General features: G+C 45.1%; 1 protein-coding gene across 1 annotated transcript in view; it reads right to left on the bottom strand.

Annotated features, from left to right (window-relative positions):
* The window catches only part of CCDC39 (coiled-coil domain 39 molecular ruler complex subunit), a 149678-nt gene extending 123569 nt beyond the window's left edge, over window positions 1-26109 (bottom strand). The window contains exons 1-7 of the mRNA XM_077290449.1: window positions 25751-26109; window positions 16013-16132; window positions 10076-10222; window positions 7129-7287; window positions 6788-6880; window positions 6270-6398; window positions 768-959 (exon numbers count right to left, since the gene is read on the bottom strand). Coding sequence (XP_077146564.1) covers window positions 768-959; window positions 6270-6398; window positions 6788-6880; window positions 7129-7287; window positions 10076-10222; window positions 16013-16132; window positions 25751-25840 — 930 coding nt within the window. The 5' untranslated portion in view covers window positions 25841-26109. The remainder of the gene's footprint in view (window positions 1-767; window positions 960-6269; window positions 6399-6787; window positions 6881-7128; window positions 7288-10075; window positions 10223-16012; window positions 16133-25750) is intronic.
* Between the last annotated feature and the right edge of the window lie 1884 nt (window positions 26110-27993).

Here is a 27993-nt window from a genome sequence, read left to right as displayed (position 1 = left end):
ACACAGTGTGAGGCTGCATAATTACTACACTTCTTCTGCTTTATTCAAGATTGAAATAGAAGTCAAATATGGTAGGCTGAAGATATAGAATCAGCTCTTGAAGAATACCATTAGGCAATTGCTTCTTATTTTTTACCTTTTTAAACGGCTATTACAAATGGCATTATGTTGCTATTAAAAAAAATTTATGGTTGCAGCTCCATTCAATGTGTAGTGGCTATTACCGAGTAAATACAAGAGAATAGGAGCTGATCTGCAGCACCAGGCAGCGGCCACTACACATTAAATGGAGTTTTGCAGTGCAGCTTTCTTAATTGTGTACAACTGGCTGCTTTCTAAGCTAAAAACATCTGAATAATGGGGGTCCCAGGAGTTGGACCCCCACTGATTTGATATTGATGACCTATTCAAAATCATATGTTAATATTTGCCATTTCTTTAACATTAGCATCTGATTAAACAGTCTAAAACCTACAAACTAAAAACTTTATAAACTTTAATGATTTTGACAACTACCCCTACACCGCTATAGAAAATCATTTATGAGGGTATCATATTATTGTCCTGCCAGATTCATTTGCTTAATTCCTACATGGTTTTTTCAACCATATGATCTGCAGACATTTCTGAGTTTAGGCGTATCCGAGGTTTTCACCGATTTGCCATGTTTCCTAGCAGAACCAAGGCCACGAGTTTACAAGTGACCAACTCATCACTCATGTGCTGTTAGAAGCTTGATAATGAAGAACATTTCTTCTCCACCATACCTCATCTTGTAGTTGACGTTGACTATTCTCCTGCTCCTGATAGTCCTGCCTCAGTCTGGCAGCCTTTCGTTCTGCACTTGAAATCTTCTTTTCATATTCCTTATTATTCTCTATTTCGCTGTTCAAAAACTGGATTTTCTCTTTTATAATATTTTCTCTTTCTCGTAATTCTCGTTTCACCTGGGCCAGTTGCTAGGATAAAAATAACAGAATATCTGGCATATCACATCAATTGTTGTGTTGTTCACAATCCTTAGCAAAAAAGGAAGAAGTTTATGGCTGAACACTTGAAGTCTAATGTTCACATAATTACGATTTTGGACAAACTTTTAATAAACAAAATTATTGTCATGATTCCACCTATCTGTGTGTAAATAACTGTTCTGCAGCTCAATATATGGCAGCGGCGTGCTGAGATGTCAGTGTAGTGATGGACAGTTCAGCCGTCCAATCGGGAGCTGGGGCGTGCTGATGTTAGTGTCTTGAGTGACCATTTAGCCGTCCAATCAGCACCAGGGTGTTCTGGGACTTCCTCTATGTGTCTACAGTTCGGAGTAATTACCTGGCTATTTAGCCGGCTCTCTGCCTTAGATTTCTGCAAATTGTAGCTTTGCTCAAGTGGTGTGCATTAGCTCTGTGCTCCTAGTCTTGTATTCTAATCTTTGCTTCTCAACCTTGGATTTGCCTTAGACAATTCTTTTGCCTAGCCCTTTTCTCGTGATCCGCTAGCTTCTTGGAATTCTGACCTTGGATTGTTTCCTGACTAAGCCTTTGTCTAACCCCTCTGTCTTTGATGTACCTCCTGGGTTTTGACCTCTTGACTACCCAGCCTCACGGCTTGTCTGTTAGTAGTGACTAGCATCACAATTACATTCTAGATAAACACATTTGTGAAGCTTATATGTAAGGAGAAAGAGTACTCGTGATTTTATACAGAAAACTAATGGCATGTATGTAAAGGTGCTGTGATACTGAGTAAATCCCTACCTTGCTTATAGAAATCTATTGTGCTGTTTTAGACAAATCCATAATTGAAATTGTATGGTAACGACTTGCAAGTGCAGTGGGGTGGGCCTTGCACTTACAGCTCTCCTGCTTTTCTCCCTATAACTTGCCCACTGCCCAGGTTCTGTCATTGCTCTGGGAAAACAGAGTGGAAGCTGTAATCGCACAAAGCCAGTGCCAATCAGGGCCTGGGGCACGGTTACAGCCGCCACTGTGTATACTCGGCGGTGACTGAAACCTGAACGCTGCAGGGGGAGAATAAAGTTCATTTTCTACAAACAGTGTTCGGCTATGTGCAGGAGGCAGGCAGCTTAGTAACACATATCTGCAGGTTAATAGAGCGTATACCTGCGTACCGATTCACATGCGTTTTGCGTACATATATTTAACATTGAGTACGCAGGGACATGTGTTAGCATGCATCGTTTCGTGGTGTGCGGCAAACGCAACATGTTGCATTTTTTGAGGCGTCAATTTAGCGCAGACATACGCATGCAGATGAGTGCGTCAAAACAACGCATTACTGTCTATGTGAACGCATTGGTACACAAGGACATGTGTACGCATGCGTTCAATGCGCTTGTGTATTTCGGACTGAGCATGTCCAGGACACACCCATTGAGACACGCCCTCCTGGAAATATCGAACGCATACGCAAAATCAACACAAACCCAGGCTAAAATGCATACAAACGCATGCAAACGCATCGGTTTTTTTTGCGTCATACGTAAGCTGATGCGGATAAAAAACAGAGTGACCATGGGTTTGAATGCATTTTGGCATGCATTTGCGCATGCAGATGATACGCTAATGTGTACTTAGCCTTAGTTACAGAGATAATTTTGTACTTAATGACCAGGCCAATATTTACAATTCTGACCACTGGCACTTTATGAAGTTATATCTCTGGAACGCTTCAATAGATCCCACTGATTCTGAGACTGTTTTTTCGTGACATATTGTACTTCATGTTAGTGATAAAATTTCTTCGATATGACTTGTGTTTATTTATGAAAAAAACTGAAATTTGGCAAAAATGTAGAACATTTTGCAATTTTCAAACTTGTAATTTTTATGCCCTAAAATCAGAGAGTCATATCGCACAAAATAGTCAACTTTACATCAGGACAATTTTGGAAACTTTTTTTTATTGTTAGGATGTTATAAGGGTTAAAACTTGACCAGCGATTTCTCATTTTTCCAACAAAATTTACAAAACCATTTTTTTAGGGACCACCTCCACTTGATGTTAGTTTGGGGGGCCTATATGACAGAAAAAAAAAAAAACTGACACCATTCTAAAAACTGCACCCCTCAAGGTGCTCAAAACCACGTTCAAGAAATTTATAAACCCTTTAGGTGCTTAACTATAACTAAAGCAATGTGGAATGAAAAAATGAACATTTTCCTTTTTTCACCAAAAATTTACTTTAGACCCAAACATTTTTATTTTCACAAGGGTAACAAGAGAAAATGGACCACCGTGTGTGGGGGAAAGCCACTGTTTTGCCGTGTGGCAGGGCTCGGAAGGGAAGAAGAACCATTTGACTTTTTGAACCCAAAATTGGCTGGAATCAATGGCGCACACCTTGTCGCACTTGGAGAGCACTGGATGTACCTAAACACTGGAAATCCCACAATTCTAACTCCAACCAAATACTAACACAGCCCACCCCTGACCCTAATCCCAACCCTGACCCTAATCCCAACCCTAACCCTAATCCCAACCCTAACCCCAACACCCCAACCGTAACCCCAACTCCCCAACCGTAACCCCAACACAACCCTAACCCAAATACAATCCTAACCCCAACACAACCGTAACCATCACATCACAACCGTAACCCCATCACCACAACAGTAACCCCAACCATAACCCCAACACAACCCTAACCCTAACCCCAACCCTAACCCTAGCTCTAACCCCAATCCTAATCCTAGCCCAAACCCTAACTCTAACCCCAACCCTAGCCCCAACCCTAACCCCAATGGAAAAATGGAAATACTTTTTTTTTATTTTATTATTTTTACTTAACTAAGGGGGTGATAAAGGGGGGGGGGGGGGTTGATTTACTATTTTTTTTTATTTTGATCACTGTGCTAGGGTCTATCACAGTGATCAAAATTGGGGATCCTAGTTAACGATAAACTTACCTGGAGCAGCCAGTGACAAGCAGCGGCTGCCAAGGCAAACAGGATCATGGGGTGCATTAAAAGAGGTCTGGATACACATGATGAGAGCATTATACTGCCTCTGTACAAATCCCTGGTTAGACCGCACATGGAGTACTGTGTACAGTTTTGGGCACCGGTGCTCATGAAGGATATAATGGAACTAGAGCGGGTACAAAGGAGGGCAACAAAATTAATAAAGGGGATGGGGGAACTACAATACCCAGAGAGATTAGCAAAATTAGGATTATGTAGTCGAGAAAAAAGACGACTGAGGGGCGACCTAATAACCATGTAAGAGTATATAAGGGGACAATACAAATATCTCTCTGAGGATCTGATTATACCAAGGAATGTGATGAACACAAGGGGGCATTCTCTGCGTCTGGAGGAGAGAAGATTTTTCCATCAACATAGAAGTGGATTATTTACTGTTAGGGCAGTGAGAATTTGGAATTCCTTGCCTGAGGAGGTGGTGATGGCGAACTCAGTTGAGGGGTTCAAGAGAGGCCTGGATGTCTTCCTGGAGCGTAACAATATTGTATCTTAAAGTTATTAGGTTCTTTAGAAGAGCGTAGATCTGGGGATTTATTCTGACGGAATATAGGCTGCACTGGATGGTCAAATGTCTTTTTTTGGCCTTGCTAACTATGTTACTATGTTACTAAAATGAACCAATAGGAAAAATCGCCTATCGTTGCCAGGTGCCAGCCAGCAGACCTCGGCGGGCACACTGCGCATGCGCCCACCATTTTCTTCCTGGACGACATCAAGGGCCGGGGGACAGAGCCGGAGGGCCCAGGGACAATGGAGGTATCGGGAGGCTTGGGGGACCCCATTTCTCTCTCCTCTGGTATGCTAAATCATATCAGAGGAGAGAAATAAATGGGAAATTGGACTTTTTTATGTGGTCACTGTTATTCGGTGAATAACGGCGATCGCAACACTGGGGACGGTAAAAACCGACCCGAATCATGTTCGCCGGGGTCTCAGCTACCCCCGGTAGCAGAGACCCTGGAGATTTTCCAACACTGGTGGCGCTATAAACTTATTTCTCAGCACTGTTAAAAAGCGGTGCTGAGGAATAAGTACCATTAACTGCCGCCATTAAAAGGCGTATCGGCGGTCGTTAAAGGGTTAAACAAAAAAGTAACCACTTATTTCTCAACAGTGATTTTTATTGATTTACAAAATCTTAAGACACACATATAAAACTATGTTTACAATTTTCTAACAGGACTTAGCAAATCAAAGCCTGCTCAACAGTCATACAATAAATTTGGTGTAATATACGGTAAGGCATAAATCTGGAATAAATTGTAGCTGGCATAGATCTAATTTTCTGGCTTGCAGAAATCCTAAAGATGTGCCTTTTGTAGAAATTTAGAGCACCTTACTCCAATAAGCTATACTGCAAGAGTGGCATATAAAACATCAGACTTAATAAAGTCTCCCCCATAGAGTTCATATACTGTATGAATGAGGAAGCTGCTTGATAAAATGAAATCATGTCAGCACTTATTAGTCATTTTGTCTTACTTAATAGGGAACTGTACTTTCAAGCAACTTAAATACGCTTTCTTTATTTCCAGCCACAATATTACTTGCATCATGCATTTTCCCCTCTGCAGACTCTTACCTTGCAACTGAGCTTGTGAAAGAAGAGACTACCTGCCATGATGTCTCCCATGTACAGTTCAAAAGACAGGGATGAATAATTGCATTCATTCCTTACTTAGCACACAGATAGAAGCAGAATAATGGAAGTTATTATAGTACTGAACAAGCTAGCTGTGAATCCAGCTCTGGAGGTGAGGTAAAGGACTTGTTAGAAAGCTCAGCATAATCTCTCTTGTCTTTCCCTGCTTTTTTCCCACTCTGTTCCTCACTCTTCTTCTTTCCTTCCCTCTTTTTAGACTATAATATGAGGTGTAACCTGACAGCTCACTGTGCTGACAGTGTTTTTGTCTTGGGAAAGACAGAGTAGGGTTATTTTACCAAAGTGGAAAGGGAGTTCAGGAAGCAGACAGGAGAAGAAGAAATGGCTCATAAATGGAAAATTGTGTCTAATAAGATATATTACAAAGGTTTTTTTTATATGTGCTTATACTCTTGATTTATGCAAATTTTGCTGAAAGTCTAGTTCCCATTTATGCCGATAAAATATACTCAGGAGTGACCTTGCACCCTTAATCAATTCAAATTAAAATCAACTGTTTCTTTGCCTATCTTATATTGGCTTATATTCCCAAATACCTGGCACATAATTCTGTGATCGGTTTAATTAGAGTAACAGTTACTACAGGAGAGAAAGTACTCACTTACCAGTGCACACTGGTCAATTTCTCTATCTCTTTTCTGCATCTGATCAATTGTGTTTTCCCACTGTCGAATCAGCTGTTGTCGCTCATAGTGGGCCTTGCGGAAATCCTCAGCTGCTTTGTCCAGTTCAATCTGTAAGACACATCTATCTGTGCAGCTTCTCATATTTAAAGCAATATTACTTGTACAATCATATTAAGAGATACAGCAATACTACTTTACAGACAAAAAAAACAGTATTTCTCATCTTCTAAGAATTGTTCAGATATCTGGTGCTGTTCACATCTATGTTTTTAAATTCCGTCTTTGTGATTTTAGTTCCACTCTTACAATAGAAAGATACAATATATATGGATGACTAACAGATACATTGTCTATTTCCAAGTAAAATCAGCATTGTATAGATGTTGTAGAAAACAGAAAATAACTTGAAATCAGTGTAATAATTGGACGCCCATCCTGTCTCCCTGTTAATAATGGGATGGGATGGGATACTGGGAGATTCTTGTGTAAATACAAACCTGTGTAGTGATGGTCTCTGTCATCTCATTGTCCAAAAGTTTGCGTTTGTGGTTGGACTCCACGGTCAGTCTTTCAACCTGCAGTGACAAATCCTATGGCAAGAAATAAGAGTTACATTATAGATAAGGCATGGAATATATACATGGGGTTCCCATTAAAGTGAATAGTGCTGTTCTGCAATTCTCTGCGCAGCCAGTTATGAGGGTAAATCTGTGAAGGAGCCGCAGCCCTAACCCAAAATGGAGGTGCCGACTGTCCGGTCTCCCACCAGTCACTTAGCGATGGCATATCATAGTGATGTCACACTACTTTCTACAGTTAGTTACATAAAATGACTTACTTTAATTTTTCCTTCATCTTTCTGTGCATACTTCTGAATGGCAACAGTATCTTCATCTTTACGAGCAGATTCTTCGAGCCAGGCCTCCAGGGCTTGCTGGTCCCAATTAAGTTGACACTTCAAGTTCTCTAGTTTTTGTGAAGCCTTGAATATGTTATTCTAAATGAAATAAAAGATGCAAAGAATAGATTGGTGTCTCTTAACAATACTGTATTGTGATTCTTTACTGTGAAGGTTAATCTAGATTTAACTAATTACGGTAACTCTTTAACCCCTTTGGATCAGGACAACTTAATTTTTTCATTTAAAAAAAAATAGTGTCACCAATTTTGGAGACTCGTACCATTTTTATTTTTCTCTTGATTGACTAAAGGTTTAAAGGCTTATCTTTGTGTGCCAATCTGACATCTTTATTGACACTATTTTGGGGTACATGCAACATATTGGTCACTTTTTACTGCATTTTGGGGGGGTACTGCAGAGACTGAAAAAATATAAATCTAGAATTTTGATTCTTTTTTTGTTTTGTTTTTTGGCTTTGAACATATGTCTTCTCACATTGTGTATTGATGGAGAGTCATAGACTTGGTGATACCAATTGCAGTAGACATAAAAAGTTTACACAGCTCTGTTAACATCCAGGTTTTATCATGCAAAAATATCACACTAAGAAGAGTCATTTCAGAACTTTTTCCACCGCTATGTGCACACGTAGGAAATGTGGTGCAGAATTTTCTGCACTAAATCTGCATCTCCTGGCAGAAAACGCAGGTGCAGATTTGATGCAGTTTCTGTGCAGTTTCTGTGCAGATTTTACCAGTGCAGATTTTTATCACGGAGGGGTGCAGAAACGCTGCAGAACAGCACAAAAGAAGCGACATGCACTTCTTTGAAATCTGCAGCGTTTCTGCGCAGATTTTTGTGCACAGCTTTTTTTTTTTTCACATTGCTTTACATTGTACTGTAAATCACAGTGCAGTTCGACAAGCGTTTCTGCAGCTGAAAAATCTGCTGCAGTTCTGCACCAATTCTGCACTAAATCTGCATCGTGTGCACTGTCACCTATAACACAGGTCAACAAAAAAAAAAAAATTTTTCTGGTGTCCAAAATATTTTAATGAATTTGGGGTATTTTTGGGGTGCTGATTCTGAATATGTCCTCAGTTTTGCCAGATTGGCTCAAGTTTTTGAGATTTTTGGTATCTTATTTATAGCACTTGTTGGTAAATGCGACGCATCATCTCATTAATTTCTTTGGATTAGTACTTGAACTGAGCAGTTCTCAATATAGTTTTGTGTTAATTAGTGTTCTAAAAGTTTGTTCATAGCTTGATTTTTGCACTAACTTTATGTTGTTGTCTGTTTTCCAGTGAAAAGCATGAACTCATCAAGAAGAAGTTGTCTTAACGATCCAGACTCATTCTGTTACATTTGTGATGAATAGACACTGCCAAAACATAGAAGAAACATAACAGACTTCGTAAAAAAAGTGTATTTTGCCTATTTTGGGGTTATGCTTGGGGACCAAGACATAGTGTGCAAAGCATGTATCGAATTATTACGAAAATGGAGCAAAGGACAAAGAAAAAGCTTCAAATTTGGTGTTCCAATGGTGTGGAGAGAGCAAAAAAATCATCATGATGACTGTTATTTCAATAAAGTTAATGCGCGTGTAGCAAATTACGTCTTTTTTTTACACATTTTACGAAAAATCTCAAAAACTTGAGCCAATCTGGCAAAACTGATGACATATTCAGAATCAGCACCCCAAAGTTACCCTAAATTCGATGAAATATCTTTGGCACCAAAAATGCTGTTGACCAGTGAATCTGTACAATTCAATTGAAAAACTAAATTAAATCTTTTGGGTGGAAAAAAAATAATGAACTAAAACAAAGCAGTTGCATAAATATGCACACCACTAAACTAATGCTTTGTTGAAGTACCCTTTGAATTTATGACAGCATTCAGTCTTTTTTGTTGGAGTTTATTCGCATGGCACATCTAGAATTGGCAATCTTTGTCCTGGTTTCCTTGAATCGTGCTCCAAATCCGTCAGATTTGGAGAACCCATGTCTGGGTTCATCAGGCGACATGAGGATATTGGCACAAAGCAGAGGATCAATGTCCTAGCGATGAGGCTGCTATAGTTGTCTGATACCTCTCCTTTGATCTGTCTTCTATTGTTCACACAAGACGACTCTTGAATATAACCAGTAGTTGCTATCTATTATACTACTGTATTGGACAGGAGGCATAAGGCATAATATTATTTACAGATACTACTGTATATTAGCCTACTTTCTGTCCTTTCTAGTCCTTTGTATATGCTTATCTATTTCATATATTGCACACTGTACTCTTCACTTTATTATAGGGTACTAATATTTTTGTATTTATATTACTTAATAAAAGTTACATTTTAGTTAAGGGGTTTTTGTTAGTAAGTCGCATAGTTCACACCTTTTCATATATCTCTTTTATGTAAGCCCACATAGCAGACAACCCTTTTTAGAACCGAAACGTCACATGGTCATCAAAACTAAATATTAATACAAAACTAACCACTGTTTTTTATATTTCTGGTCTTCCAGTTCATCCCATATTTACCAGAAATACAAGTTTATTGGATTCTTCTTAAAAATAAATCAATTGTATACGTAACACATAAATACATATAGACAGTATACATATATGATCCTTTTTATTATTTTGGACTTTCCATTTTCTAATTTAAATATGATTATTCAGTTATTGAAAGCTATGAAATCCAAATGTAACAAATTCAAATAGTCATGTTCTATTGTTATAATGCCATTAATTTATATTAGTCTGTTGTATACTGTACATACTAAAAATAATGTCCACGGCTAAGGAAAACCTCTGTATTCACATTGAATGCATAACCCTGTGGAAAGAAAAATAAATATACAAGAATGACCCTTACTTCTTGACTATTTTTCTTTTCTCTCAAGGATACCAGCTCATTTTCAAGACGATGCATTTCTTGCGTAAGACGCCCAATCTCCCTTTCTGATAGAGTCTTAAAATGTTCTTCACATTCAATTTCTTTTTCTCTAGCCCTACAAAGAGACTGGAAGAAGAGTTATAATAAAGACCCCCTGTCTGTGTTATTGGCCAAATAACACACATTTTGCAAAAAAATAAACACGGTGAACGAAAAGAGGCATTTTGAATCAATGTTTTGTCAATGTGGCACTGCTTCCCGCATCTCACAAAGCAGCGCTGCCATCACTGCTCACATAAGGCTTCACGGTTTCTTCCACAAAACAAAAACTTGCTCTCAGCAACTTGACAGAATCAAAGTAGAAAAAACAGCAGTAAATGACCAAAATGAAGAATTAAAGTATCACTGGGATAGAAAAATCTGTTTATGAGATAGATGATGGCTTAAAGTGAGATGACCCAGATTAATTTAGGTGGATATCACGTTTATAGAAAAATTGTGAAAAATGCTATATCTTTAATGTACTTATAATAAAAGAAATGTTTTTATAATGATGTAACACCTAGAAGACAGTTTCAAGTTAAATGCTAACCACATATCACAATATTACCTGAATAAGAGTAAATGACTGTGCCGGCAGTGCTAGTTTTTTTTTTTGTTTTTTTAAAGCATCATGGTAATACCACTCATGAGACTTCTCCTGCACACTGGGTCAGGCTGGTATTTAAATTGGGTGGCTAAGGCTCTTTGAAACACTTTCACAAGAGGAAAGACTTTCCTCTGCGGCATAACCCAGCACTTCTCTCACCCCAGCCCCTCCTCTGCTCTTTGCTTTAGTCACCCAACACCTAACCTGCTCTCTCTTCAGTCACTCAGGCCCCTTCCACACTCTCCTGCTTTCCACTTCACACAATTGGCCCCTCCTCCGCTCTCTTCCTCTCCTCAATCACTTCGGCCTGCTCAGTTCTCTGCTTTCCTGGTCCCTCCTCCACTCTCCTGCTCTTCCCTTCAGTCACCCCGATCCCTCCTACACTCTCCTGCTTTTCACATCGGCCACCCCGGTCCCTCCTCCACTCTCCTGCTTTTCACATCAGCCACCTCGGTCCTTCCTCCTTTCTCATGCTCTTCGCTTCAGCCACCCCGGTCCCTCTTCCATTCTCATGCTCTTGACTTCAATCACCCCGGTCCCTCCTCCACTCTCCTACTCCTCGCTTCAGCCACCCCGGTCCCTCCTCCACTCTCCTACTCTTCGCTTCAGCCACCCCGGTCCCTCCTCCACTCTCCTACTCTTCGCTTCAGCCACCCCGGTCCCTCCTCCACTCTCCTACTCTTCGCTTCAGCCACCCCGGTCCCTCCTCCACTCTCCTACTCTTCGCTTCAGCCACCCCGGTCCCTCCTCCACTCTCCTACTCTTCGCTTCAGTCACTCCGGTCCCTCCTCCACTCTCCTGCTTTTCGCTTCAGTCACCTCAGCCCCTCCTCCACTCTCCTGCTCTCTGCTACACAGCCAATGCACTTCCAGACTCATGTTTAACTTCAAAATGTATTTCCCCTGCTACAACAGAACTTTAGGGCCAGTGATTGGCTGCAGCATTCAAGTACATTGTAGTCTTTTAAATTTACATTTAGGATATGTGCACATGAGGTCTTGAAGACACCAGTGGACCCTACAAGGTTTTATTGGGCGAAAATACTTTTGCAAAAAAAATCTCAGCACAAGAAAAAAAAAATTAACACATCCAAATGTGAAACTTATTATTCCAAGATCTATTAATTAAAATGTACTTTGTGTGAAAACCATTTAAAGGGACTCTGTCACCTGAATTTGGAGAGAACAATTTTCAGTCATATGGGCGGGGTTTTCGGGTGTTTGAGTCACCCTTTCCTTATCCGCTGGCTGCATGCTGGCTGCAATATTGGATTGAAGTTCATTCTCTGTCCTGCGTAGTACATGCCTGCACAAGGCAATCTTGCCTTACGCAGGCGTGTACTATGGAGGACAGAGAATGAACTTCAATCCAATATTGCAGCCAGCATGCAGCCAGCGGATAAGGAAAGGGTGAATCAAACACCCGAAAACCCCGCCCATAGGACTGAAAATTGTTCCCTCCAAATTCAGGTGACAGAGTCCCTTTAAATAATATGTAAACTTTATTTTTTTGTGAATAATTTTGTCTAGCATGGGAAGTTTTGAAACTTTTCAAAGCATGTTATCAGGGGATTTATCTTCATTCCTGTAAAAAAAATGCATACAATTGACTTCCATACCCCTGCTTTTCTCCAGTCTCCTGCTCTGGCTCTAATCAGGAGCTGACAAGAGAGCGCACTGTCAGTGCTCATTGTAAGAATGCCCACCATGTGGCCTCTGCTTTTCACTGACAGTACGCTCTCTTGCCGGCTCCTTACTTCTGATCAGAGATTTAGAATGCACTGTCACAGTGATAAGAATCTATTGAGCATTGCTGAATTGCTTCAGGAGATTGTCCTGATAAATACAATATTCGGAGGAGGGCACAGTGGCTGACCCTTTCACTGCCAATATCTGTACTCCAAATAAATATGCTTTGATATCAATGCAGCTGAAGGCAGGCAAATAAGTTGGGAAATGCAGGGGTTTCAAAGCCAGTTACAGTTAGGTCCATATATATTTGGACAGAGACAACATTTTTCTAATTTTGGTTATAGACATTACCACAATGAATTTTAAACAAAGCAATTAAGATGCAGTTGATGTTCAGACTTTCAGCTTTCATTTGAGGGTATCTACATTAAAATTGGATGAAGGGTTTAGGAGTTTCAGCTCCTTAACATGTGCCACCCTGTTTTTAAAGAGATCAGAAGTAATTGGACAATTGACTCCAAGGCTATTTCATGGACAGGTGTGGGCAATCCCTTCGTTATGTAATTCTCAATTAAGCAGATAAAAGGCCTGGAGTTGATTTGAAGTGTGGTGCTTGCATTTGGAAGGTTTTGCTGTGAAGTAAACATGTGGTCAAAGGAGCTCTCCATGCAGGTGAAACAAGCCATCCTTAAGCTGCGAAAACAGAAAAAACCCATCCGAGAAATTGCTACAATATTAGGAGTGGCAAAATCTACAGTTTGGTACATCCTGAGAAAGAAAGAAAGCACTGGTGAACTCATCAATGCAAAAAGACCTGGGCGCCCATGGAAGACAACAGTGGTGGATGATCGCAGAATAATCTCCATGGTGAAGAGAAACCCCTTCACAACAGCCAACAAAGGGAACAACACTCTCCAGGAGGTAGGCGTATCAATATCCAAATCTACCATAAAGAGAAGACTGCATGAAAGTAAATACAGAGGGTTCACTGCACGGTGCAAGCCACTCATAAGCATCAAGAAGAAAAAGGCTAGACTGGACTTTGCTAAAAACATCTAAAAAAGCCAGCACAGTTCCGGAAGAACATTCTTTGGACAGATGAAACCAAGATCAACCTCTACCAGAATGATGGAAAGAGAAAAGTATGGCGAAGGCGTGGTACAGCTCATGATCCACAGCATACCACATCATCTGTAAAACACGGCGGAAGCAGTGTGATGGCTTGGGCATGCATGGCTGCCAGTGGCACTGGGTCACTAGTGTTTATTGATGATGTGACACAGGACAGAAACAGCTGAATGAATTCTGAGGTATTCAGAGCCATACTGTGTGCTCAGATCCAGCCAAATGCAGCCAAACTGATTGGTCGTCGTTTCATACTACAGATGGACAATGACCCAAAACATAAAGCCAAAGCAACCCAGGAGTTTATTAAAGCAAAGAAGTGGAATATTCTTGAATGGCCAAGTCAGTCACCTGATTTCAACCCAATTGAGCATGCATTTCACTAGTTAAAGACTAAACTTCAGACAGAAAGGCCCACAAACAAACAGCAACTGAAAACCACCACAGTGAAGGCCTGGCAGAGCATCAAAAAGGAGGAGACACAGCGTCTGGTGATGTCCATGAGTTCAAGACTTCAGGCAGTCATTGCCAACAAAGGGTTTTTAACCAAGTACTAAAAATGAACATTTTATTTAAAATTATTGAATCTGTCCAATTACTTTTGGTCCCTTTAAAAACAGGGTGGCACATGTTAAGGAGTTGAAACTCCTAAACCCTTCATCCAATTTTAATGTAGATACCCTCAAATGAAAGCTGAAAGTGTGAACTTTAACTGCATCTGAATTGCTTTGTTTAAAATTCATTGTGGTAATGTCTACAACCAAAATTAGAAAAATGTTGTCTCTGTCCAAATATATATGGACCTAACTGTATATGCATTTTTTAGGCCGGCCTCACACTAGCGAGTTTTACGGACGTATGAGCGCATAAACTACGTCCGTAAAATTCGCATTACACACGGCCCAATGAATCTCTATGGCCCAGCTCCTATCTGCCGTATATTACGCATCCGTAATATATGGTCTTGTACGGCCGTAGAAAATCGCAGCATGCTGCGTTTGTCACCGTATTGCGCAAAAAAATCGCCAATGAAAGTCTATGGGGGCGAGAAAAATACGGATTCCACACGGACCAGCAGTGTGACTTGCGAGAAATACGCAGCGGTGTTAGTGAAAAGCCGGTAATTCAATTGCCGGCTTTTCATTTCTCAGACCCGACATGATATGAGACATGGTTTACATACAGTAAACCATCTCATATCCCCTTTTTTTTGTGCATATTCCACACTACTAATGTTAGTAGTGTGTATGTGCAAAATTTTGGCGCTGTAGCTGCTAAAATAAAGGGTTAAATGGCGGAAAAAATTGGCGTGGGCTCCCGCGCAATTTTCTCCGCCAGAGTGGTAAAGCCAGTGACTGAGGGCAGATATTAATAGCCAGGAGAGGGTCCATGGTTATTGGCCCCCCCTGGCTACAAACATCTGCCCCCAGCCACCCCAGAAAAGGCACATCTGGAAGATGCGCCTATTCTGGCACTTGGCCACTCTCTTCCCACTCCCGTGTAGCGGTGGGATATGGGGTAATGAAGGGTTAATGTCACCTTGCTATTGTAAGGTGACATTAAGCCAGATTAATAATGGAGAGGCAAGAATGAGAGACCGCAGTGGAGATGGTTTGAGATCCCCCCTGTGCAGAGGCGGGAACTCGCTCCCTAACAACGTGCACATGTTCAGTATTAGCCAAAGTCAGGAGTGGAACAATCTGAGGAAAAGTATAATAGAGACACGTCACCACTTCGGTATTTATCACCCTCTCGTGGTTTTGGCTTACAAATACTGAGGTAAAATACTGACCAAATACTGAATGTGTGAACGTGCCTTAAGAAGTATATGTCATTGTATCAAATGAAAAACAGACTTTGCAGCAAAGATGCCCTCTCATCAAGGCTGGGGTCACACAAGTGTAGCAAAAAAACGGTCCCATGCTCACCAATTAAAGTGGGCCGAATTTTTCTTAGTCATCTTCCGTGTGCAGTCTGTTTTTTATTTTCAGCAACTATTAATCTTTTACAACACCATTATTATTTTCCCATCTTACAGAACTGCAATGTATTCGTAAAAATCTGAATTCCTTTCTCCCATTGAACCGATTTCGGAGTCAATCGCATACCAGCGATTTGCAGACCAGCAAATTTTTCCACCGACAACAGCTGAGAACTGCACTGCCTCACTGAATAACATTGGTTCAAATGCAAGACTTTTTTTATTGGATTGCACTTGTCCAATTTTTACACTCGTGTGATCGAGCCCTTAAAGTGATGGCATATCCCAGGTTTAATGGCGGTCTTCCTGCCGGGCCCACCCACTGATTTTTAGAATGTAGGACTGGTCTCGTCATTCTCAGGACCCACCAATCATAATCATGTGGATTATCATGGCAACATTTTATCATAGTACAATATGGAAATACTCTTAAAACCCATTTATTTGCAGAATGCGCCATGCTCCATTACCTGTGTGTAGCTCAGCTCTTGTCGGACGTTCTTAAGGTGGTCAGCCATTGCTTGAATTCGATCTTCCATTTCTTTGATCAGGTTTGACAAATTCATCTTCTCCTTTTGTTTTCTTTGTAACTAAAAGAAATATGATATTATTGTCGCCAGCAGGGAGGAAAAGGGGGACACTGCTGTGTGTTAGTATGGTGGTTAGGAACCTCAGGCCTGGCTCACACATTCTGCGCAAAGTGTATTTGTTGGACATTTTGCAATATTCAGATTGACTCTTACAGGTAAGAAAGAGGAAGAATTTCTTTATTATTTATTACCCTCTTCCCTTCAATCTGAAAAATAAGATGCCTCAAGTGTGACTTTTTGGCTTGTGTGATCCAGCTCCACAATATCTTAAAGGGTGTTTCAAAGAATAACTTTTTGGACTCACTAGACTAACCCTATGTAAAAATAACCAAATGAGCTTTACTGCACCCCCCCCCCACCACCACCACCACTGCTGCCCGAGTCATTGCTAACAAGCTACAGCGGATACATCACAACTACAATACATGACCACTGCAGCCAATCACTAGGCTCAGCAGTGATGCCGATGTAGTTGGCACGAGACTGCTGAGTCCAGTATTGCCTGCAGCGGTCACTTGCACTGTATGATGTAACCGCTGCAGCCTGTAAAGGAAACCTTTCACCAGTTTTAACACGCTAAACTGAACCTACCACCTTGGAAAATGTTATTTGCCGGCAGACATATAGGGTCAATCTGTGGGTAAATAGCATTTAAAGGGCGGCTACAGGGAGAGAATTAACTTATTTCCTCGAGGGAGCTGCCAGCGTTCAGTCATGGGGGCTGTGGACTGACTAATTACAGTCACCACTGACTATACTGTGAGCAGCGGCTGTAAGCACGCCCTGGTAGTTTGACTGACAGCTGTCTCTGCACAGATGTTTGTCAGAGCCGGCTATCAATCTAAGTGCCGGGGCGTGCTTACAGTCGCTCATCAGTATAGTCAGCGGAGCTTTGAGCACTGACTGCAGACGCTCCATGCATCTCCCAATAACTAAGTTCATTTTCACCCGGTAGCCGCACTTTCAGTAAGGTAGCCCAGCAGCATTGTCATGCTATTGACCTGTAGATTAACCCTATATCTGCAGGCATTTTCTGTAGTAACAGGTTCCTTTTAAATTAGCCACATAAAAAGAAGAGAAGAACCGGCTTCCTCAGTGAGATATGGTCAGACACGTAGCGACACCCAGCTCCGCTCTCCTCCGCAGGTCACACAGGTCTCACTGCTGACACCTACTGTGAAAGAGCTGCGTCAGTTCATGCCACACTGCGTTCTGGCGCCCATGTGGTGGCCCCACCGGCGCTTATGTCTGATCCCCCCACAGACGTAGTAGACTGTACCTGGGTGTCCGTCTCCAATAGGCGTACACGCCCCAAGATGATGCCCGACATAGCGCACGGTCGCCCGCCCAAATCCCGTTTTGCAGGGGGATCAGACTTCAGCTCTATGGGGACAAATGAACGATTGCCAGAACGCAGAGTGAAAGTGCCCTGACATAGTGATAGACGGGTCTGACGCTCCCTGGGAGCCTTTTTTTTCCTGTATGTCGCTTATGATGTTATACAAGAAAAAAAATAACCAGCCCAGAGAAAAATCTCTGCTGACGGCCACAGAAAAAAGGGGGAAGTGCTCGTACTTATGACAGTCTATGGGGTTATTCTCGTGTCCATGTTATTTTGAAGACTGAGTGATCAGGGCAAAATCACCGAAATAGGTCCGATATCGATCCGAATGTTGGATCAAAATGGGAGCAGGGCTAGAATTCTGTTTCTGGTGTCCTTCATCAGCTCTTTGGTCTTCACCATGGTGGAGTTTGGAGTGTGACTGTTTGAGGTTGTGGACAGGTGTCTTTTACAGTATACTGATAACAAGTTCAGAGATGGCACACAGCGGATAGCACACAGAGCAGGCACACAGGGATGGCACACACAGATGGCACACACAGGTGTCATACACAGATGGCACACACAGGTGGCATACACAGATGGCACACATACACATGGCACATACAGATGGCACACACACAGATGACACACACAGATGGCACTCAGGTGGCACACACAGATGGCACTCAGGTGGCACACACACAGATGGCACACATAGATGGCACACACAGATGGCACACACACAGATGGCACACACAGGTGGCACACACAGATGGAACACACAGGTGGCACACACAGATGGCACACATACAGATGGCACATACAGGTGGCACACATAGATGGCACACACACAGGTGGCACACACACAGGTGGCACACACACAGATGGCACATACAGATGGCACACACAGGTGGCACACACAGATAGCACACACACAGGTAGCACACACACAGGTGGCACACACAGGTGGCACACACACAGATGGCACACATACAGGTGGCACACACACAGGTGGCACACACAGATGGCACACACATAGGTGGCACACACACACAGATGGCACACACACAGGTGGCACACACGCAGGTGGCACACATACAGATGGCACACACGCAGGTGGCACACACACAGATGGCACACACACAGGTGGCACACAAACGTGGCGCACACACACAGATGGCACACACACAGGTGGCACACACACAGATGGCACACATACAGATGGCACACACAGATGGCACACACACAGACGGCACACACAGGTGGCACACACAGATGGAACACACAGGTGGCACACACAGATGGCACACATACAGATGGCACATACAGGTGGCACACATAGATGGCACACACACAGGTGGCACACACACAGGTGGCACACACACAGATGGCACACATACAGATGGCACACACAGGTGGCACACACAGATAGCACACACACAGGTAGCACACACACAGGTGGCACACACACAGATGGCACACATACAGGTGGCACACACACAGGTGGCACACACAGATGCCACACACAGGTGGCATACACACAGGTGGCACACACAGATGGCACACACACAGGTGGCACACAAAGGTGGCGCACACACACAGATGGCACACACACAGGTGGCACACACACAGATGGCACACACAGGTGGCACACACACAGATGGCACACACACAGGTGGCACACAAAGGTGGCGCACACACACAGATGGCACACACACAGGTGGCACACAGGTGGCACACACACAGATGACACACAGGTGGCACACACACAGGTGGCACACACAGGTGGCACACACACAGGTGGCACACACAGATGGCACACACGCAGGTGGCACATACAGATGGCACATACAGATGGCACACACACAGGTGGCACACACAGATAGCAAACACACAGGTGGCACACACACAGATGGCACACACACAGATGGCACACACACAGGTGGCACACACAGATGGCACACACAGGTGGCATACACACAGGTGGCATACATACAGATGGCACACACACAGGTGGCACACAAAGGTGGCGCACACACACAGATGGCACACACAGGTGGCACACACAGGTGGCATACACACAGGTGGCACACACACAGATGGCACACACACAGATGGCACACAAGCAGGTGGCACACAGATGGCACACACACAGATGACACACAAAGGTGGCGCACACACACAGATGGCACACACACAGGTGGCACACACAGGTGGCACACACACAGGTGGCACACACAGGTGACACACACACAGATGGCACACACACAGGTGGCACACACACAGGTGGCACACACAGCTGGCACACACACAGCTGGCACACACACAGCTGGCACACACAGGCTGCACACACCAGATGGCACACACAGGTGGCATACACACAGATGGCACACACACAGGTGGCACACACACAGGTGGCACACACAGGCTGCACACACCAGATGGCACACACAGGTGGCACACACAGATGGCACACACAGGTGGCATACACACAGGTGGCACACACACAGCTGGCACACACACAGATGGCACACACACAGATGGCACACAAAGGTGGCGCACACACAGATGGCACACACAGGTGGCACATACAGATGGCACACACAGGTGGCACACACACAGATGGCACACACGCAGGAGGCACACATGCAGGTGGCACACACAGAGATGGCACACACAGATGGCACACACACAGATGGCACACACACAGATGGCACACATACAGGTGGCACACATACAGGTGGCACACACACAGGTGGCACACACAGGTGGCACACACACAGATGGCACACACAGATGGCACATATACAGGTGGCACACATAGATGGCACGCACACGGGTGGCACACACACAGGTGGCACATACAGATGGCACACACACAGGTGGCACACACAGATAGCACACACACACAGGTGGCACACACACAGATGGCACACACACAGGTGGCACACACAGGTGGCATACACACAGGTGGCACACACACAGATGGCACACACACAGATGGCACACACACAGGTGGCACACAAAAGTGGCGCACACACACAGATGGCACACACAGGTGGCATACACACGGGTGGCATACACACAGGTGGCACACACGCAGATGGCACACACAGGTGGCACACACACAGGTGGCACACACGCAGATGGCACACACGCAGATGGCACACACACAGGTGGCACACACAGGTGGCACACACACAGATGGCACACACACAGGTGGCACACACACAGGTGGCACACACGCAGGTGGCACACACGCAGGTGGAACACACACAGATGGCACACACAGGTGGCACACACACAGATGGCAAACACAGGTGGCACACACACAGATGGCACACACAGGTGGCACACATGCAGGTGGCACACACACAGGTGGCACACACACAGATGGCAAACACAGGTGGAACACACACAGATGGCACACACAGGTGGCACACATGCAGGTGGCACACACACAGGTGGCACACACACAGATGGCACACACACAGGTGGCACACACAGGTGGCACACACACAGATGGCACACACGCAGGTGGCACACACACGGGTGGCACACACACAGATGGCACACACAGATGGCACACACACAGGTGGCACACACACAGGTGGCACACACAGGTGGCACACATACAGATGGCACATACAGATGGCACACACAGGTGGCACACAGATGGCACACACACAGGTGGCACACACACAGATGGCACATACAGATGGCACACACACAGGTGGCACACACAGATAGCACACACACAGATGGCACACACACAGGTGGCACACACACAGGTGGCACACACAGGTGGCACACACACAGGTGGCACACACAGGTGGCACACACGCAGGTGGCACACACGCAGATGGCACACACACGCAGATGGCACACACACAGATGGCACACACACAGGTGGCACACACGCAGATGGCACACACGCAGGTGGCACACACAGGTGGCACACACACAGATGGCACACACAGGTGGCACACACACAGATGGCACACACACAGGTGGCACACACAGGTGGCACACATACAGATGGCACATACAGATGGCACACACAGGTGGCACACAGATGGCACACACACAGGTGGCACACACACAGATGGCACATACAGATGGCACATACAGATGGCACACACACAGATGGCACACACACAGGTGGCACACACACAGGTGGCACACATACAGGTGGCACACACAGGTGGCACACACACAGGTGGCACACACAGGTGGCACACACAGGTGGCACACACGCAGGTGGCACACACGCAGATGGCACACACGCAGATGGCACACACACAGGTGGCACACAAAGGTGGCGCACACACACAGATGGCACACACACAGATGACACACACACAGGTGGCACACACACAGGTGGCACACACGCAGGTGGCACACACACAGGTGGCACACATGCAGGTGGCACACACACAGGTGGCACACACACAGATGGCACACACACAGGTGGCACACACAGGTGGCACACACACAGATGGCACACACGCAGGTGGCACACACACGGGTGGCACACACACGGGTGGCACACACACGGGTGGCACACACAGGTGGCACACATACAGATGGCACATACAGATGGCACACACAGGTGGCACACAGATGGCACACACACAGGTGGCACACACACAGATGGCACATACAGATGGCACATACAGATGGCACACACACAGGTGGCACACACAGATAGCACACACACAGATGGCACACACAGATGGCACACACACAGGTGGCACACACACAGGTGGCACACATACAGGTGGCACACACAGATGGCACATACAGATGGCACATACAGATGGCACACACACAGGTGGCACACACAGATAGCACACACACAGATGGCACACAAAGGTGGCACACAAAGGTGGCGCACACACACAGATGGCACACACACAGATGACACACACACAGGTGGCACACACACAGGTGGCACACACACAGATGGCACACACGCAGGTGGCACACACACAGATGGCACACACGCAGGTGGCACACACACAGGTGGCACACATGCAGGTGGCACACACACAGGTGGCACACACACAGAGGCACACACACAGGTGGCACACACAGGTGGCACACACACAGATGGCACACACGCAGGTGGCACACACGCAGGTGGCACACACACAGATGGCACACACAGGTGGCACACACAGATGGCACACACAGATGGCACACACACAGGTGGCACACACACAGGTGGCACACATACAGATGGCACACACAGGTGGCACACAGATGGCACACACACAGGTGGCACACACACAGATGGCACATACAGATGGCACACACACAGGTGGCACACACAGATAGCACACACACAGATGGCACACACACAGATGGCACACACACAGGTGGCACATACACAGATGGCACACACACAGATGGCACACATACAGGTGGCACACACAGGTGGCACACACGCAGGTGGCACACACGCAGGTGGCACACACGCAGATGGCACACACACAGGTGGCACACACAGGTGGCACACACAGGTGGCACACACGCAGGTGGCACACACGCAGATGGCACACACGCAGATGGCACACACACAGGTGGCACACAAAGGTGGCACACAAAGGTGGCGCACACACACAGATGGCACACACACAGATGACACACACACAGGTGGCACACACACAGGTGGCACACACACAGATGGCACACACGCAGGTGGCACACACACAGGTGGCACACATGCAGGTGGCACACACACAGGTGGCACACACACAGATGGCACACACACAGGTGGCACACACAGGTGGCACACACACAGATGGCACACACGCAGGTGGCACACACACAGATGGCACACACAGGTGGCACACACGCAGGTGGCACACACGCAGATGGCACACACGCAGATGGCACACACACAGGTGGCACACACAGGTGGCACACAAAGGTGGCGCACACACACAGATGGCACACACACAGATGACACACACACAGGTGGCACACACACAGATGGCACACACGCAGGTGGCACACACACAGGTGGCACACACACAGGTGGCACACACACAGATGGCACACACAGGTGGCACTCACACAGATGGCACACATACAGATGGCACACACACAGGTGGCACACATACAGATGGCACACATACAGATGGCACATACAGATGGCACATACAGATGGCACATACAGATGGCACACACAGGTGGCACACATAGATGGCACACACACAGGTGGTTAAAAAGCAAAGAAAGGCGGGCACCGCACAAAAAATATGTAAGCTCCAGGGATCAGCCACGTGCATATATAATGTACACACTCAACACAAAGGAAAAGAATATGCACACAGTGGGATCAACCTGATATGATAAATTTTATTTTATTTTAGAATAACACCTCACCACACATAAAGGCAAAACAGGAAGGAACATACATTTAAAAACATCTAAAAACTAGACAGACCTACCCTCAACCCCCCACATATGCAAGCAAGGGTCCATAGATGAAAGAAATATACATGTGCAAATACCGCAGAGAGCATAACATACAAATGGGCAGATAAGAAACAATACATATATATAAGTTTAATTTCTGATGTAGCCAATTGGCATAATGCCCCTACACAGACAAATATATTTATAGAACCCTAAACAATAGCCCTACCTCCCAGTCCTGTCACAGGCCTGTGGCAAAAACACAATACCATTCGCCAGGTTAATACCTGGTGTAGCCACAGCCTGTCCTAAGTGTAGCACCCCAAGCCATACATTGTCAAGCTAAATGTGAAGTCTCCTGCCACCAAAGATGATAATGTGTCTAAGTCCAAGAAATGCCTATGGGGCAGGAGCACAACAGGCTGGTGGAGGTATATATACCTAAGTGCGGCTGGGGTAGATGAAAAAGTCCAGGACCGGATCCAAGGCAACACTAGTAGCGTCGATACGCGTGGGGCCTTCATCCCCCCCCCCCCCCCCCCCCCCTCCTCTATGTTGCCTTGGATCCGGTCCTGGACTTTTTCATCTACCCCAGCCGCACTTAGGTATATATACCTCCACCAGCCTGTTGTGCTCCTGCCCCATAGGCATTTCTTGGACTTAGACACATTATCATCTTTGGTGGCAGGAGACTTCACATTTAGCTTGACAATGTATGGCTTGGGGTGCTACACTTAGGACAGGCTGTGGCTACACCAGGTATTAACCTGGCGAATGGTATTGTGTTTTTGCCACAGGCCTGTGACAGGACTGGGAGGTAGGGCTATTGTTTAGGGTTCTATAAATATATTTGTCTGTGTAGGGGCATTATGCCAATTGGCTACATCAGAAATTAAACTTATATATATGTATTGTTTCTTATCTGCCCATTTGTATGTTATGCTCTCTGCGGTATTTGCACATGTATATTTCTTTCATCTATGGACCCTTGCTTGCATATGTGGGGGGTTGAGGGTAGGTCTGTCTAGTTTTTAGATGTTTTTAAATGTATGTTCCTTCCTGTTTTGCCTTTATGTGTGGTGAGGTGTTATTCTAAAATAAAATAAAATTTATCATATCAGGTTGATCCCACTGTGTGCATATTCTTTTCCTTTGTGTTGAGTGCACACACACAGGTGGCACATACAGATGGCACACACACAGGTGGCACACACAGATAGTACACACACAGGTGGCACATACAGATGGCACATACAGATGGCACACATACAGGTGGCACATACAGATGGCACACACACAGGTGGCACATACAGATGGCACACATACAGGTGGCACACACAGGTGGCACACACAGGTGGCACACAGACAGATGGCACACACACAGGTGGCACACACACAGATGGCACACATACAGATGGCACACATACAGGTGGCACACACACAGATGGCACACATACAGATGGCACACATACAGGTGGCACACACAGGTGGCACACACACAGGTGGCACACACAGATAGCAAACACACAGGTGGCACACACACAGATGGCACATACAGATGGCACACACAGGTGGCACACACAGATAGCAAACACACAGGTGGCACACACACAGATGGCACACACACAGGTGGCACACACACAGGTGGCACACACAGGTGGCACACACAGGTGGCATACACAGTTGGCACACACACAGATGGCACACACAGGTGGCACACACAGATGGCACACACACAGGTGGCACACACACAGGTGGCACACAGACAGATGGCACACACACAGGTGGCACACACACAGGTGGCACACAGACAGATGGCACACAGACAGGTGGCACACATACAGATGGCACACACTGTCCGTCCTCACCTCATCCTCCAGCGCTTTATTCTCGGTATTGGCCACGGGTATAGCGAAGCCGTCGGCCCAGCGCAGCTCAGCCAGCACCTCCCGGCTCATGTTCCCCAGCAGCAGACACCACAGCACGGAGAGAAGGCTACAAGGACGCGGCTGTGGTGATGGAGCTCAGGCCTCTCCTCCGGCTGCAGTGTGTTGTGCTCAGCGCCCCTAGCAACCGGCACGGTCTCCAGGAAGCGGGAGGTTGTCAGCGGCCGCCGGCCCCTCCGCACCTGCCGGGCAGCGCGGCTCCGGTCACACCTGGCATTCCCAGCAGGACACTGCCGTGTGGTGGTCGCGGGGGGACACTGCATGTCACTGGGCGTCTCCGCACTCGGGGACTGCCCCTCATTACACCTTATGTGATTATTACGTTATTAGTTATTCATTATTGTTATTATTACAGTATTAGTAGTATTATATTTCATAATTACTGAGATTATTATCATTATTATTAATTATCATTATATTATAACATTATTTGTTTACGTTAGCACAGTATTAATATTAATAATAATAATACTTTAACCCTTTCAAGATAGGGCGATTTTTCATTTTTGCTTTTTTTGTTTTTTCTTAAAGGAGCCAACACTTACATATTTTTTCGGCGACTGGTATATGAGGTGTTTTATGCAAGACAAGTTGTAGTTTTCGTTGTCACCATTTATTTTGCCATATTGTGTACTAAATAATAGGGAAAAAAATTCCAAATGGGGTGAAATGATTTTGGGGGTATATACTATGTGTTATTCCCCTTTTATTATACCTTTGGTATCAATGAGGTGATCAAAAAAGGTCGATTCTGGGGTTCCAATTTATTTTTCTTTTCAGCGTTTAAACGTGCGGTTTAAATAATTTAATATTTTGATAGATCAGGCTTTTACGGACACGGAAATAACAAATATGTTTATTTTTTAATGAATTTTTGAACGTGTGTATAGGAAGACATTTATAGTTTTAGATATTTATTTTAAAAAAAAATGTTATTTAACATTTTGACTTTACTTCTTAGCCCCCTATCAGACAGGACCATGCAATTGCTTGATCACTTATTCTATACACTGGATTACAAGAATACAATGCAATTGCCCATTACATGTCCCTGTCAGTGATTGTCAGCGGAATCTGAAAGGTTATGTAAGGTGGCGCAGGGCAGTAGCCGTGGGCGAGGTACTCATCTCTTGCCCCTGAAGGTGGGGGTCCTGGCTGGGTGTGCGGACTTGTACTGTGAGGGCGCTACACTCTTGCAGGCCGCATGCTACCGATGACTTGGATTGGCCAGGACCAGATGTTGGACATTTCAATGATGGAGACAACCAGTCAAAAATAAACTTTTTATTGAATGACAACTTGGTGGGGATTATGTACAACAAGCAGCAGCTGCACAGCTTGATAAACATTTCCTTCACAATATGGAGTATTTTCACACACAGTAGAGAAAAAAAAAATCAGCTCACCATGTCTTTTATCTTGACCTCCTGTGTGATCACCAAACAAGTATCCACCAACGAAAGTCTCAGAGGAAACTACTACCTTGCTTCTAATGCAGATCATGACTAAGACCACCAGGTCGAAACGTGTAGATCTTGACCCCGATCCCATCCCTTCCTCTAATGTCCTATCAATTTCTAATCTAGGGCTGCGAAACAAAAGCAGCTTCCGACCTCCCTATGGATCGCATGCTGTAGAGACATTTATTACTTTTATACAGAACTCTTTCCATACTATGCGTGAGGAGTTTATGGAAAGGGGGAGACTCTTTTTTCCTCCTAATCTACCTTCTGTGAGACAAGCGCGTCTTCAGCACCACAGCAGGGCTGCGCCCATACCCGAGTATTCTGACCAGTGCCTCCCCCTAATGGGCAATTGGCACTATAGTCTGTTAAACAGAGCTAACACTTACTTCACCAGCAATCACTTTTAGGCCGGTTTCACACGTCAGTGGCTCCGGTACGTGAGGTGACAGTTTCCTCACGTACCGGAGACACTGACACACGTAGACCCATAAAAATCAATGCATCTGTTCAGATGTCATTGATTTTTTGCGGACCGTGTCTCCGTGTGCCAAACACGGAGACATGTCAGTGTTCGTGGGAGCGCACGTATTACACGGACCCAATAGAGTCAATGGGTCCGTGTAAAACACGGACCTCACACGGACATTCTCCGTCTGGGGTCCGTGTGGCGTGCAGGAGACAACGCTACAGTAAGCGCTG

Source organism: Ranitomeya variabilis, chromosome 2 (assembly GCF_051348905.1).
Source record: "Ranitomeya variabilis isolate aRanVar5 chromosome 2, aRanVar5.hap1, whole genome shotgun sequence".
Classification (NCBI taxonomy): Eukaryota; Metazoa; Chordata; class Amphibia; order Anura; family Dendrobatidae; genus Ranitomeya; species Ranitomeya variabilis.
This window is presented reverse-complemented; position numbering and strand designations above follow the sequence as displayed.